Source organism: Nicotiana tomentosiformis, chromosome 2 (assembly GCF_000390325.3).
Source record: "Nicotiana tomentosiformis chromosome 2, ASM39032v3, whole genome shotgun sequence".
NCBI lineage: Eukaryota > Viridiplantae > Streptophyta > Magnoliopsida > Solanales > Solanaceae > Nicotiana > Nicotiana tomentosiformis.
Genome location: NC_090813.1, coordinates 58,875,869 through 58,893,289, shown reverse-complemented (window position 1 = coordinate 58,893,289; position 17,421 = coordinate 58,875,869). Strand labels below are relative to the sequence as shown.

Here is a 17,421-nt window from a genome sequence, read left to right as displayed (position 1 = left end):
AGAGACTAGCACAAGTACAAAATAACAGACAACAAAAATTGACAAGACTCTATAATCATGGACAAGGAAACTCTGGTCCAAAGAATCCAACTATGTACTACCTCCGTTTCAGTTTATGTGAACCTATTTTCTTTTTGGTCTATTCCAAAAAGAATGATCCTTTCTAAATTTGGAAATAATTTTGCTTAAACTTACAATTCTACCCTTAATGAGAAGCTTTTATAACCACACAAATACTCTGGCCCCTTTTTGAATTGTCTAGGACCACAAATTCCAAAAGTCTTCATTTTTTCTTAAACTTCATACCCAGTCAAACAGATTCACATAAATTGGAACGGAGGGAAGGGAGTACTTAATTTGGTTCCAGACATATAGAAGCAATCCAGGAATAACTCCTACCACACATTATAGACTGCCCACAATAGTATTTCATCAATTAAACACTGATGTACATTTATTATTTCATGAAGGAAATCGCATCTCTTGAAATAGATCTAATAAAGAAGAAAAGAAGAGGAAATTAATGAGATCAAGATGTCTACTGGAAAAAAAACACTAATATATCCAAAGTGTATGTCTAGATATAAACCATTGAATCTCATTTAAATGCCTAGTTATTAGCTACTCCAGTTTCACTGGTCCTTGCTGCATTTGCTTCAACATCAGTTATATGAGAAGCACTACTACCAATTTCCTTGGCTGCATCATAGGTAGCATGCAATCCTACAAGCAAGTAGTAAACAAGCAAGATCGCGGTCCAAACTGAAAATCTCATAAATGATGCACCATCAATGGAGCTCATGATGAACACATTAATAGCTACACTAGCAGATGGAATCCATGGCATCAATGGTAATCCCCACACGTTAGGCTTTCGCGCTTCCTTTAGCATTAAATTTAGCCCCAATGTGGCGAAAAACCAAACTCCAACAGTAATTTGCACCCAAACCAAGCATTTTCGCTGATTGCCCAACAAACACCTGATCCAATCGAGGACAGTGTGATCACAACCAAGAACAGAATGAGTTTTTTCCTATCAGCGTCTGATGTTTCCCCTGACACGTAGTAACGTCTCACTAGAAGTGCTAGGGGAACTAGTGAGAACACAAACAATGTGGCGATTGAAACAAGGTTTGCCAATATGTCAAGACTTGTGAAGAAGGCCATAATGCAATTCGCGGAGGTCATTATAACTGTAGCAGTAACAGGTGTCCCGGTCTTTACACTAATTGCAGCAAGAAATGGAGGGGCCATATGGGTTCTTGCAATGTGTGTAAAATACCTAGCTTGACTAATTATGTTGGCCAGCAAAACTGTTGTCATCCCTTTCAAAGCCCCAAATGCAACTATGTACTTTGCCCAATTCATCCCTACTGCTTGGAAGGCAATGGTAAATGGGGCATCAACATCTACTTGATTAAAAGGTTGCATTACGCACAACGTCGCTGCTAGGAGGCAATATATTGCGATAATAACCACCATCGAACCTATTAGACCCAAAGGGATATCCCTACCTGCAGTGGCATAGCCAGAAATTTCAGTAAGGAGATTCAAAAACCTATAAAAGTATCACACTTAGAATATGAACTAATGTTAAGGGGATTACACAGTAATTTTCAGCGACAGGTATTCAATTGAACCCCCTTCACAAAAAGTAACTACGCCCTTGCCTACCTGGATTCTTAATCTCTTCCCCAAGAGTTGCGACGCCATCAAATCCAACATAAGCAAAGAAGAGCATAGCTGTTGCTTTCAGGACGCCACGAGCACCATAAGGTGCAAAGCTTTAATAATTAGCCACATTCGCCTTAGATAGGCCAGCAACAAGTATAAAAACCATGACAATAATATGTACTATGGTCACAAATGAATTAAAATGCGAGGACCCTTTCATGCTCAAGGATGCACCTACACAAATGACCATTGAGACAACAATTGCTATGGGATCTAAGTGGTTGTAACCCTCAGCAAGACTCGAGACATTGATACGGAAATCATCAGGCTTGTGATTGCATAAAGTCGCGAAATAGGAAGTCCAAGATCGCGCAACACTAGCACCACTCACAATGTACTCAAACAGAATGTTCCCTGCAGCAATGAAAGCGATGAAATCGCCGAGCTCCACTCTCAGATATGCAAATGAGCCACCAGCTACAGGGAGTTCAACTGAGAATTCAGTATAGCACAACACTGAAAGCAGAGCAGACATGCCTGATATAACATAGGACAGTAAAACAGCTGGGCCAGCAATGTTTTTAGTAGCTTCACCAGTAAGTACAAAAACTCCAGCACCCATTACTGCACCAATACCAAACCAAATCAAATCAAACCTATTCAACAATTTCTTCATCTGATGTTGGCTACGATCACGCACTTCATAGAGCTCTAATTGGTCCGAAGATCGAGACAATATGCGGTCTTTAAGCCGTGTTTTTGTTTCACGTAATGCTTGTGCATAACTTCCCCTGCTCGTGAACGATTCCTCTGGCAAAAAATCATCTTTGCTGCATCCACAGCCTCTTTTCTTCAGTGTATTATGCCTTTGATCTACATTTTCATTAATGCTATTAACCATTTTGTCCTGCAAATTATGAATAAAAATAATCATGTGCTAGGCATAATATTTTAAGTACCAATATTTAATTTCCATTGAACTTTATTTTAAACTCAATTTAACTCTAAATTCTGTTAAAAGATATAGTTACATTTTCATAGAAACCTATTGAGTGATCATATGGATGTATAATTGATAGATAGTCATTCTCCACTTAAAATGTATGTAATATAAAAATTAATCATGCGCTTAATGGGTTATCAATGTTAACTATACTTAAGACCTATTTATCTATATATTTCAAAATTCACTGATTAATTAATACATTCAATCAAGTAGAATTTATGGGGAAGAGATCGCAATCAACAAAACCTGGTTTAATATTTGAAAAGATAGTGAAATGTGGTGTTCCTCTGATCTTCCGCCAGCTTCTGCTTGTCACTCAGATGCTTGCACTACATTCTTCTTCACCTTTTCATTCATGAAAATATTTAGTGTTTAAAGATTTTCTGTTAAAGAAATTATGGTGAGAGTCAGAAAAATAGAAAATACCAAAAGGATGAATCTTTCAAACTTGCATGCTTATCCAAATCAGAGTTAATTAGTTAAGGATTCACCGAATATAGTTTTATCATTACGTGGAAAATATATTGTCCATATGTTATTATCCAGTTGATGCACTAAGATTCACTAAAATAAAAAATTGTTGCTCTACGAAAAAAAGTATTTATGTTATAAATAGAATTTTATTTAAGGTAAATGCCTCTATTTGAGAGAGATTTTAGAGATTTTACTTGGTGGCTAAGTTACTATTTCCCTATAAATAGAGGGGTCGTATTCAATTGTAATTGATCCCAAAATTCAATAACAATTCCCTCTCTCTTTCTCTAGAATATTGTTCTTCTTCTTTTATTGTTTTATAACACGTTATCAGCACGAGACTCTAACCAATTGAGTAGAGGAATCTGCTTTGAACACCAGGTTTTGGGATACGTGCATGGTACTCAATTTGTACATAATATTTAGCATAGTGATTGTCAATTGTTCCATAAAATTCCTCAGGAATAAATTCTGGATTTAAGGTAAGTATTTTACCTTATTTTTCTCTTTTAAATTCTTGAATTTTATAATTTAATTTAAATACAAGCAAAGACAATAAATTTTGATTATAACTCTAATAGAGTTTGTAAGAAATTATAACTACCCAAAGTGGTAAAATTTCTATGTATTGCCATGATCAAAGTCATGTATGATCGTGAGCACAAGAAGTGGAAACCCGTCCCATTGAATTTGCTTCATTCTCATTCCCTTAAAAGAATGTGGTAGCAATATGTAATAAGTCTGAAAGAAGATAAAATTATTACCGTGAAGGTACCAATGGATGTGGACGTGGCAATAGACGAAATTATAATCGTCATCATTGCGGTAATGAGAACAATAAGGATTCTCAAACTAATCCTTCACTCTGTGAAAGTAATGTTTATCATCGATTTGACATGAGTTTGTAAACACATATAGATGATTATGGTCCATTCATAATAAGAATGTGACAACATGACATTTATGAATACATTTCATTCTTGGAAGAATATGAACGTGCTAGTGGTAGTAAATATACCACACTAACCTCTAGAAAGAGGTTTGAGATGAAATAAGAAAATAATTTCAATATTATGCCATGAATGGTCATTGATCATGTACCTATAGTGATTATACCAAAATATTAAGGCAACGTGATTATTATAGGGCAAAAGTAATAAAAGCAATGTATCTTGCCTATAATGATTTTGACCATGACCATAATGGTATAACTTTCTCCTTAAAAGTTTATTCACCATATAGATGTTGATGAATAAATGGTAGTACAAAATTAATTGAGAGCTCTGGAAGAGCCAATTATATTATTTTGTGTCGTGGTAAGTCTCAAAGAAACTTATTGAGTTTCTAAAGTATTCGCGAAAGCTGTTGGTTATATTGAGACTAAAAATAATGAAGATTTAATATCTTTATATTACTACAACTGTAGTGGGGTAATAGGTATATATGAATACTACCCGCTTTATTGCCTGATTTGTATTACACAAATAAAAATATGACGAAATTACATGACACAGTAAACTAGATGTTTATTGATATAAAACCCATGTCGCAGTAAATTGAAAGTTTAATTAACAATTGCGCATGTCATGATATAAACCTGAAGTTTACTAATACAGATAATTTTATCAAGCATGGACTATTGAGCAATCTTGATTTAGATGCACAAAATAAATGAGAATTAACATGGGTAAGTGTTGAAGAAGATTCTTTATGAATTCTCTTGTTTTACTTGTTCTCGCGATTATTATACCAACTAAAATTGGGATAGAATCCCTTGAATTTTGAAATTTATCAAAGGTGAATATGGGCCCATTCACCTGCCATGTATACCATATAAGATGCATCTATGAGATTGTTACATGTGCGATTACTATTAACCTGCAACCTGGTGTTTGTGAGGTAACTTGCTCAATAATTTAATTTAGAGCATAATTTCTAGATTTTCTATTCAAGACAGTTCATCTTGATAAGTTAGTTTATATCACAGCTGGTTTAGCAAAATGATTTATTGAGTGTCTCCACTTAATAGTTAAACTATTGCTTATGAGAACAAATTTATCTATATTAGTTTGATATACGTTATACACAAAAGTATATTACATTCTCCCCTCACAAGTGGTTCAGGGTCAGGAACCAAATAATTTCATCTTATTATTATTGATGTGCGGTGTATATTTTGATTAACACCATAATGCACAAAGATGAGTGTCCAAAGTTGAGGAAGCAAGTTAGTTTTTCTAACATGAGGGGGAGACAGGATAAACAGTTGAGAAAAAGTTACATGGAATGAATTATCATTTCTACATCTAGATCCTCGAATAAGATAATATGAACTTGAAGTTCATAAAAAGATAATTCATCTGCAATATATTGCAAAGCATGCAAGACGCATTTGCTAGCCCAAAGAAAGTAACTATATTCTCACTGAAATTCTCATATTAGAATAAGTCCTAGAAGGACAAAGTCTATGGTAGGTTTAAAGCGTATAGACAAATCGATTTCAAATAAATTTCTTGATAAAGAAGATGTGCAAATGATCAAAATGATCATATTAAGGAGGCAAGTGATCTAGAAGATCATATGACATAATATTTCATAAAATCTCAGGAGAGGTTTAGGTACTTGAAAATATGAATGAAGAGATCGTTATATTTTTATGAAAAATGCAGGTTGGAACCGATATAAAATATTCGTCGACTACAACTATGATAATGCTAAATATATATATATATATATATATATATATATATAGGATCTTAAGTTGGAGAAACAATTCAAGTAGAATTGATTTCATATGGAAGATATGTAGTTTTTGACACTCAATTCAAACACTTGAAAGTATAAAGTCAATGGTGTGTGCAATCACATTTATCTATCTTAGATGTCTAGCATGACATGAAAACTTGATATGCATCTAAAGTCTATTTATATGGCTTATATTACTTAACTTATATGACAATCTCTAAAGGATTTAAATTGCTTAAAGCATATAGAATTCTTGGTCATGAAGTACTACATCCTAAGTGCAATTTGTGCACATTTGTATCTCGCTATAACTATAAGTATGATAATATGATAGCGAGAATCTTAATGGAGATATTGAAAAAGTCATTCCACGACATTATATGAAGATATTATATATCTATCAAGAATGATGATTTCAAGGTGCAATATATTCATTCAAGTTAATATGGCTGATTTGTTTATCAAATCTCTACCAACGATATTTTGAAGATGGTGCACAAGATTGGAATGCGAAGGCTCAAGGATGTGAATTGATGCTCTCATCAGGGGGAGTTAATATGCGTTGTACTCTTTTTTCCTTATAAATTTTTGTCCCACTGGGTTTTCCTTGCAAGGTTTTTAACGAGGCAACCAAAAGGCGCATTTCTAAATACGTGTACTCTTTTTCCTTTTCTAGAATTTTTTTCCCACTGAATTTTATTTTAGTTAAGGTTTTAACCTCTGTTTTAAAAGGCAGAATTGGGACTCGCCCCGGGACGGACCACTCGTAAAACGCCCCTGGGCTTATGTGTGGGGCTTAGTTTCGTGAGACTTACGCCTCGTCCGTTGGGGCTTACGCCCCGAACACGCCCAACGCTCAGCGTACTGGACTCGCCTAATAAAACTTTATGCAATTGTGTGTAACTAACCTTGTAAATCCTCAAAGTTTCTTAATAAATCGTTGACTATTCACAATTACTTTTTTCTTAATTATTAATCATTAAGTTGAGAGTATTTTATGTCATAATTAAAATAAAAATTATTGCATGTTATCCACCAAGACTGCTATGATAGTAAATTTTAAATAAATCTTTCATTTAAAAGTATTTATTTATTAACTTTTGTTATGTCTTTATTATATAATAGTCCATAATATTTTTTATAATTATTTTCCTAAATATTATTTTTCATGTTTACGAGATACGATACTTATTAATTTAATAGCCCAACATTAGCTAGTAACTATTTACAAATAATTAGTTATCATGGTATAGTATGGTGAATTATGTTTCACTTTATTAACTTGTTGAAACTTAAAAATAAACGATGCTAGAGAATTATATTTAAATTGTGAATTATATTTTTATATAAAATCTTTTTCAAATAGCATATTAAATAAAAGGAGTATTTAAAAAAATATCAAATTATAATATCGAAATTCTTTCAAGATTCATTACTCCTTAAGAGATACATATAAGATTTCGCATCGAATACCTTACTTTTGATGTTTGAGTTGTAACGACGTTGTAGCTAATTTGCATATTATGATATATGTCATACTTTTCGTATTATTCATAGTTGAATTATAATTTATAAATATTTTAAATAGATTATTTATTATAATTTTGTGATTTTAATGTAATTTTTATAATTATTTTTTATTTTATACTATTTTAAAATTCTTGAAATTAGTAAAATTTAAAGATCTGTGGGACTTACGCCCCATGTCTCAGGGCTTACGCCTCGACTCATGCCCACGCCTTTTAAAATATTAGTTTTAACAAGGCACATTATCTGTTGAATAGACATTCAAGGGAGAGTGTTATAAATAGAGTTTTATTTAAGGTGAATGTCTATATTTTAAAGAGATTTTAAGGATTTTACTTGGTAGCTAAGTCACTCTTTTTCTATAAATAGAGGGGTCTTATTCCATTGTAATTGGTCCCAAAATTCAATAAGAATTCCATCTCCCTCTTTCTCTGCAGTATTGTTTTTCTTCTATTATTGTTTCATAACAATTTAGAAATTGTTGGCTTTAACTTTACTCTGTGTCATCACGGTGAAGGTATTTTTGGTTTCACTTTAACTGCCCTCGCATAATAGTGAATTCCTTATCCTTCTTTTATAGAAAAAGGGGCAAATGTGTCCATGTAGTGTCGAAAATTAAGCATCTTCACCCTATTTAGATTATCTCCGTCTAATATTATACTATCGTTAGGGAAAAGTCGCATTTAAGGATTATGTATATTACTTAGTATTTTGAATCACCTTTGTGTCAATCAAATTGAAAAAAAGGGAAAAGGGCCAAATATACCTCTCTATTTTCATATATTGTCTATATTTAACCTTTGTTATACTATCGAGCTAAATTTACCCCTAGCGTTATACTATCGGGCCAAATTTATCCCTACCGTTATACTATCGGGCCAAATTTATTCCTACAATCAGCAAACTTTTAAAAATACCCCTTGATCTGTTAAGTAATCTAAAATCTCCCAAATTTCTTTTATGTAAATCACTTGTTGTTGTTCTTGGTCCATTATTTTTTAAATAATTGGCATTTACCTGCTTTCTGAATTAGAAAAAAATAAGAGAAAAAAATATTAAATAATACAACCGAATAAATAAAGTATAGTAAATTGAAAAATCTAAATTAGGTAGCTTTTCTAAATTCCAAAAGTATTAACAACATCCCAATTTTAATGAATTTGTTGTACCAAATATATGGAGACTTTGCAAATATTAGTGATTGAAGTTGAAATTTCTCGGAGACTTTACTTGTCTAATTCAACTTTGCTTTAATTAAATACCTACACATTGTGCACTCTTAAGTTAGTCGATCGAACTCTATACTAACCATGCAATGACAAAATATATTTGAATATACATGTACATACATGATGATCAGCTGCATATAATACACAATAAATAGATCCACTAAATTCTACGGTGTGTATATGATTGAAAAATAAATAAAATTCTAAACCAAATTTATTTATTACAAGAAGAGAAATGGGTGCATTGGTAATAAAAAAATTATGAATAATTTGTATAGTCTAGTAACTTTAACATTCACATCAATAGTAAATTTTGAAAATAATGGAGCAAGAAGAACAACAAGTGATTTAAATAAAAAGAATTTGGAAGATTTTGGATTACTTAATAGATCAAGGGGTATTTTAAAAAGTTTGCTAATTGTAGGAGTAAATTTGGCCCGATAGTATAACGATAGGGGTAAATTTGACCCGATAGTATAACGGAGTTAAATGTAGACAATATATGAAAATAAAGAGGTATATTTGGTCCTTTTTCCCTTGAAAAAAAGTCAAGATTGCATTTTATACTTGAATCTACCTTTGCTTGTAGTACAATTGATTCAAAATGTCGCTAATAAAATTTAATGCACTTACTTCTATATCCTTTAACCTTAATAGTATTTAACTTCGCAAGCAAAAAATGGTTGGAGAATGAGGAGGAAATAATTTTTATAGCAAAAAGAATAAACCTACAAATTAGGAAATGTGAAACCTCAATCAAAAGTTAGCTTAATAGGTTGAAGTGAACTAATCTATTTTCTCTTTCAATTTAGAAAAGTAATGACGATAACGCAACTTTAGAAAAATATACTTGTAAGAATCCGGAATCGCATTGGCATTCATGTGACTAAAGAGGGAATAACGCATAGTGCCTATAAAGGTCAAAATAATTATCCGATGTTGCCCACTTGAAAATTAATTATAATTCTTACCTATACAGCACAAACTGACTATTCAGTTTCCTATTTTCCCTTTAATTTGCTTTACCCCACATGAGAGGCATGTGAAAAATGCAAATCTATTCCCTTTTTTGTTCTATTTTATAACTTGAATCACATTACTTTTGACTATCTTTCCATCTATGATATATACTTTGACTGTAGAAACATATATTAATAATTATTTAAAAAATAAAAATAAAATAGGGTATTCACAGTAAAAAAAAAATAGACAAGAGGAATAAGTTGATCGGAGAAACTCCCGATTGTCGTGCATACCACAATTTCAAAAGGATTGTCCTAAAATTTTGTCCAATTATTGTCCACATTTTTAATAAATAAATAATAATATTTGTTAACATTAATAATATTTATTAATATTAATGGAATTCCATGGAGGTATTATTCATTGCATATGCTCCCATTGAGTTAATTAGATTATGTGACAACTGATATTATTTCAATTTAATAATTAAATTTTAAAAAAAAAACTCTTTGCGTACAATTGTATATCTTGTTGGTATAGCTATATACTATACTGATATCATATGTTAGTTGGAATATTTTTTGGTTGTATTAGCTACATTTAATTGGTACACTATTTGATTTTACTCTAGTAATAGTAGAATAGAATAGTATCTTGAATTTTTTTAATTTTCCTTTATGCATGTGTATTATGTAATCATTTTGATTTTTTCTTTATGCGTTTGTTTTATATAATAGTATTATAGTACAATATCTTGAAATACATTTGTCACGACTCCAAACTCCCTCCGTAGGAGGTCGTGATGGCACCTAGTCTCTAAAACTAGGTAAGCCTATCAATGCGGAATAATCATAAATATCTGAAATAAATAAACTACAATTCTAATAATTACAACTCCCAAAACCCGGTAGAAATAAGTCACAAGCTTCTAAAAATTTATTCTCAATGTTTCTATGTATCAAGGTCTAAAGAAAATAAAGAAGTAACATAAAATGATAGAAGGGGACTCCAGAGTTTGCGGACGCTGGCAGATATACCTCGAAATCTTTGTGTGCGGGTAACTCACTGACATCTAGACTGGTAAGATGTACCTGAACCTGCATAAAAAGATGTGCAGAAGTTTAGTATGAGTACACCACAGCGGTACCCAGTAAGTGCCAAGCCTAACCTCGGTAGAGTAGTGACGAGGTCAGGTCAGGCCCTACTGGAGAATAGATAATGACATGAAAAAATGTTTAAACAATTTAATAAGATAAAATAACTATGAAAATGAATCAAATAGTATGTCACATTTAATGACACCAAATAATTGCAAATAATATCTCGTGGAATCAAAACAGAATTTCTTTCAACTTTATGAAAATCACAACAATTAATCGAAGGCAACTATGGCCATAAATTAATATCAACAAGGGCACTACCGAGGTACCTCCTCGTAGTCCCAAATCATAAATAAATTCACAATATCTCATTTCCTTATCTCACCGCGGGGACCTTCACTATTTATTTTAAAGAAAATATTTTTTTCCAAAATAGCATCCCGCGTTTTAGCTATCCTTATCACACCGCATGACTTCTAGTAGTTCCCCCTACTAGCCACGCGTATCAAGCCACCCTTATCTCATCGCATGCATTTCAATACCTAGACCTTATACCACCGCATGCGTATCAATATCACAATATATCATAATTTGCACTTCAAGTGCCCAAATATTTTAATTTGCCAAAATAAATCAACGATATTTTCCACAATAAAGAGCTCACGGCTCATGCCAACATAAATCATCAATAATATTTTTTCAGAATAAAGAGCCCGCGGCTCCATCACAATGAGTACAAAAATCTTACAAAATATTCAAGAATAAATAATTTAGCAAAATAATATTTCAAAATCTTTAATACGTTGCTTCAATACCAAATTTAAAATGTCAAATACTTCATATTAATAATATTTAATTTTAAAAAAATCAATTTCAAATAATGCACAGAATAAAAGAAATCAAGTTTCAACCAAACAGGTAAAACAATTAGCAGGAAAAGGTCAAGCAAATTTAAAGTATACAAATCAAATCAATGATGGAGAATATAACAAGATTTAATAAATTAATTAATATGCAACAGTGATCTTCACAATTTAAAAACATAACCCTTCACATTTAGTCTGTGTACACACTCGTCACCTCGTGTACACGACTTTCATCACGTTACAATTAATGCCAATCCTAGGAAAAAAATTTCCCACACAAGGTTAGACAAGTCACTTACCTCGACTTGCTCCAATTTAAGCAAGTAGTATACTTTTTCCTCGATTTTTCGATTCCGGTCGACTCGTATCTAGTCATAATTAATTCGATACAGTCAACAAAAATTATAGAATTAATTCTGTAAGAAAATACTATATTTTTCAATAAAAATCCGAAATTAACTCAAAAATGGCCTGTGGGGCCCACGTCTCGGAACTCGACAAAAGTTACAAAATCCGAAAGCCCATTCAACCACGAGTCTAACCATACCAATTTTATCAAAATCCGACCCCAACTCGACCCTCAAAGCTTCAAATCTTATTTTTAAATCCCTAAGTTCCAACCCTCGATTTACACGTTCAAACTCCCCATTTACACCTCAAAAACATGTAATCTAGTCGAATTATTTGATGATAATTCAATATTATGGAGTAGAAATGATCACAAGGGACTTACCTCAAGTTTTCACGTGAAAACCTTGCTCAGAATCGTCCAACCTGAGCTTGAAATGCCCAAAAAATGGCAAAAGCTCGGAACTCCTCTGTTTTTGTATTGTCCAGGGATTTTCGCATCTGGGCAACTTGGCCGCTTCTGCGCCAACCGCATGTGCGGAAAATGTCCCGCATCTGCGCCTTTGCCCGCATTGGCGCGCCTGTTTGTGCTCCTGCGCAGGCCGCTTCTGCGCGCGTCCCTCCGCATCTGCGCTCACGCAGGTGCGAAATTTCCCTCGCACCTGCGACCATTGCCCCATTGTCTATTTGCGCATCTGCGCTTGCCAGGCTCGCTTCTGCGAGCTCGCACCTGCGATAGAATTTCCGCGGGTACGAATGCAGCACAAGGCAGAAACTTCAACTATTTCTTCTAAGTCCGAATTTGATCCGTTAACCATCCGAAACTCACCCGAGGCCCCCCCGGGACCTTAACCAAATGTACCAACAAGTCCTAAAATATCATACGAACTTAGTCGAGCCTTCAAATCACATCCAACAACACTAAAACACGAATCACTCATAGATTCAAACCTAATGAACTTTGAAATTTCTAATTTCTACAAATGACTCCGGAACCTATCAAATCACATCTGATTTACCTCGAATTTTGCGCACAAGTCATAAATGACATAACGGAGGTACTCAAATTTTCAGAATCGAATTTCGACCCCGATATCAAAAAGTCAACCCCTCGGTCAAACTTCCCAAAAATTCAAATTTCGGCATTTCATGCCTAATTCCACTACGGACTTTCAAATAAAATTCCGATCACGCTCCTAAGTCTAAAATTACCATACGGAGCTGTTGGAATTATCAAAATTCTATTCCGGGGTCATTTTTACATAATTCGATATCCGGTCACTATTTAAACTTAAACTTTTAATTTTTCATCAAAATTCCATATCTCGGGGTAGGGACCTCGAAATTTGATTCCGGGCATACGCCCAAGTCCCAATTCACGATACGGACCTATCGAAACTGTCAAAATACTGATCCGAGTCTGTTTGCTCAAAATGTTGACCAAAATCAACTCAGTTGAGTTTTAAAACTCTAATTCATATTTTAATCCATTTTTCACATAAAAACTTTCCAGAAAATTTTACGGATTGCGCACGCAAGTCGAGAAATTATAAATGGTGCTTTTCGAGGTCTTACAACATAGAATTAATTATTAAATTTAAAGATGATATTTTGGGTCATCACAACATTTTTATATGAATATGCGGTACACTATTTTTTGATTTTTCTCTTTATGCATGTGTATTATGTAATAGTAGTATAGTCATATATAGTTGTTTGGAATTAATTAATAGAACTGTATACCCTATTGGTATAATTATATGTCATATTGGTATCATATGGCGGTTGGAATATTTTTTGGTTATTTTAGCTGCATTTTTAAGAGAATTCTATTCTGAAATAATTTATATGATTATGTTTTGCTGTGTTGGATTTTCTTGCACCTATGGACATAGATTTTGTGTATTATGTAATAGTTTTTATAGTTATATGCAGTTGTTGGAACGACCCCGTACAACTATATACCCTATTAGTATAGTTATATGCTATATTGGTATCATATGCTAGTTGAATCATTTTTTGGTTGTATTAGCTGCATTTAATTGGTACACTATTTGACTTTCTTTTAATAATGGTAATATAGTACAATACCTTGAAATACTTTATTATATTAATATGTGGTACACTATTTTTTTTATTTTTCTCTTTATGCAAGTGTGTTATGTAATAGTAGTATAGTCATACAGTTGCCGGAAATTAACTAGTAAAGTTGTATACCATATTGGTATAGTTATATGTCATATTGGTATCATATGGTAGTTTGAACATTTTTTTAGTTGTTTTAGCTGTATTTTTAAGTGATTACTATTCTGAAATTATTTATATGAACATGATTTGCAGTGCTAGAATTTTTTTGTGCCGATGGACATAGATTATGTGTATTATTCAATAATTTTTATAGTTATAAGCAATTGTTGAAATGACCCCATACAACTATATACCATGTTAGTATATGAGCAAGTTGCTTTGCGAATATTTAGCTTGCAATGCGAGCATGTAATATTCTCATACTTTTATTGCAACATTTAATGTTTTGGTACAATAGTATAGTCGCAAATAGTTATAGCAATATTCTAGAGTAATCATATACTCTGTTGGTATACATGTATACCATATTGGTATCATATGGTACTAGAAGTCTTTTTTGCTACTTATTGCATTTTCCAATATTTTATTATCATTTCTATTCTAACTAGTATATATGGAGATTTGGTGGCCGTAGAATATGTTTTCATGCTTCATAACTAGTTGTGTTACTACTAATGATAGAGTGTGTACTGATATTTATAGGGAAGGAGATCAAGGTTTGCATGGCAATCACGTGTTGATTCTTAGAATCTGATTATGTAATTTATGGTGCTCAGCAGTAGTCAATGTGATATTCAAGAAATTAGATCAAGTGACAACTGATATTATTTCAGTTTAATAATTGAATTTAAAAAGTGAGAAAAAAGACAAGGTATATTATACTAGTTATATTTTTTTTTTAAAGTGAACAAATATTTAATATATCAGTTATTTTTTCTTATTGTATAAAAAGAGAATAATAAAAAATAGTGAAAACTTTAAATGAAATTAGATTATGAAGACAAAAAGAATATTAAAAAAATAAGTTAAATGAAATTAGAAAAGGATAAAAGAAAAAAATAAGAAGAAAACGAGAAAAAAGAAAAGGAGAAAAGAAAGAAAAAAGGAAAAAAAAGAAAAGCATAGAAATACAAAAGTATTGGAGAAAAATGAGAAAATTCTCCACAAAAACTACTGTGGATAAAAAATATAACTAGTTTGATGGGTAGAAAAATAAATAGGTATGCAAGGATAAATAATTTTATTTTTATGTGTAACTGCGTCATTCTCCTCAAAAAAGTATGACTGCTTTGTAAGCTAACTTTTAAGCTGTCCCAAAATTTTAGTCTATTGTTTTTCAAGGATCAGTTTGACTGGATTTTAATTCATTCATCATATCAAAAGGAATTATTAGCATTTAATATTTTTCTTATTGATGAGAGCTCATCTGAAAAAGTTTACCCACGAGAGCAGAAATAGAATTTTGGGACTGAGTTCAGCCCCCTATTGCACGTTGCATAACGAACTAAATTGCACACAACACACGTTTTGCTGCACTGCTGAAGTGGAAAGCGACATACAAATAAAGAACACTAAAATAAATAGTAAATATCATACATACACAAATCGAGGTTTTTTTTTGTATTTTCATGCACAAGGGATATTTACTAGACAACACCAGACTATTCACTAACTACATAACAATGCAAAAGAAAAAAATGAAATAAGCACAGGCAGAGCTGAAGTAAAAACCTCACCAAAAACAAAATTAGAAATAATATTAAAAACCAACACCAAAATAATGGGGCTAGATAACACAAAAATGTACAAAAAACATAATACTGTGACGGACGCTAGGTCTCTATCTTGAGAAGGGAATTGAGTGATGTACTGTTAAATCTCTGTGCAAGACCTCGGATGACAAGGACTACAATGTCACGGAGGTGCCGCGTTTGTACCAACAGATCCACTTCATTATCACTGTCCACCACAATCCTCAGCCGGTGTTGATCATTTCGGAATAGTTCCACCTGTACATTGGCATGGAAACAAACTTAACCGTAGTATATGGACCTTTACTTTCTCTTTTTGGCATCGATGGTCTTAGTGCCCAGCTTTACCTAAACTATTTCACCAGGCACCTGCTACCTCCTACCAGCCCACCAGCACAAGTACCGGACAACTCTGTCCACTAAGGTTTAGGCAGATAAGAAATAACCTAGTATGTTTTGTCTCTACCAGAATTTCTAAGGTCTGCACCCACTTCATTGACCACTAGGTCACACCCTTGAGTGTTATCTAAACCTTTACTTCTGAATCACTTATGGGTTATATTCTTTTTAATGAAAACAAGTTATCTTAGGTCTTTTGAATGCAGAAATGTAGGCAAGCCACTATTTTCATATTACCACACCATTCCGAGGGAAAGGAGAAAAAACATGAACCTCTTTCACAGTAATGTTTGAGTCCAGTTAGATAAATCCGGGCTATATACCCCTTAGTTCTCTGATGTTTTTTGTAGGAGAATTATGCAATGTCTGTTGCATAATAAGATTCTCATAAAATAGAATGGATAGCATCTGAAAGAGTAAATGTTCGATAGTGAAAAAAAGAAAAAACTTTTACAAGTGCATTTGTTCTCAATCCACTAGGCTTTCACAAGCTTACTGCCAGAGGAACACCTGGAGGCACCTCAAACATTCTAAATCTGCCCAAACCTTGCCAGCCGACTTACAGGCCAACTGACTTTGGCACTCTTGAATGGACCTTAAGGACCCTATAATAGGGTACCGCCTCATGCCCATGACCAAAGTAAGCACAAGTCTGAGTGAACAACAGTGAAGGTTTATTGTCACAAGAGAGTATCCTAGTGTGGTCCAGTTAGTTTGTAGTGTGCCTTGTACGTCCAACATTGTGTGGAAACATACATCAACACAAAATTGTTTTTCCAAACTTCCAAGTCTTCTCTACTAGCTTCATTGCCTTCTTCACATAATCATAGTGTGCTTATGATCAAGCCACATTTCGGGATAAGGTTGAACCTAGCGTCTATCAAGAGGACAGTCGGGCTGGGTGGCGTACTTGGTGCTAGAACGAGTATATGCCCATGATAAAGTGGAAGAATAAAAAGGATTGCAGAGGTATATGGCCAAAACCAATATTTAGTACAGAAGACGGGAGTCTCAGAGATAGATTTACGTACGTGGAATGGAGGGGCATATGTTCCCCGAACCTCAGTTGTGGGAAAAGAAGTCTTAGAACCAGGCTTCACCACCTTTACCCTCTTTCTGTTGACTTCCAGAATTCTTCTTTCAAGATTCCCCATTCCTGGAACCTGAAAAGTTGAAACCATAAGAAGTTAATCCCGTATCTTTCTTACAATATGTTTGGAAACTGAAACAGAATAATGAATTAAAAGGAAC

General features: G+C 33.1%; 1 protein-coding gene and 1 pseudogene across 4 annotated transcripts in view; both read right to left on the bottom strand.

The window, feature by feature from the left end:
• Nucleotides 1-406: 406 nt before the first annotated feature.
• LOC104093806 (cationic amino acid transporter 1-like) lies at nucleotides 407-3,105 on the bottom strand (annotated as a pseudogene).
• Nucleotides 3,106-15,576: 12,471 nt separating this feature from the next.
• The window catches only part of LOC104093815 (187-kDa microtubule-associated protein AIR9), a 32,229-nt gene continuing 30,384 nt past the window's right edge, over nucleotides 15,577-17,421 (bottom strand). For all 4 annotated transcript variants that reach the window (XM_018769939.3, XM_018769944.3, XM_009599632.4 and 1 more), the window contains 2 exons: nucleotides 17,202-17,333; nucleotides 15,577-16,029 (listed from right to left, as the gene is read on the bottom strand). In XM_018769939.3, coding sequence (XP_018625455.1) covers nucleotides 15,853-16,029; nucleotides 17,202-17,333 — 309 coding nt within the window. In that variant the 3' untranslated portion in view covers nucleotides 15,577-15,852. The remainder of the gene's footprint in view (nucleotides 16,030-17,201; nucleotides 17,334-17,421) is intronic.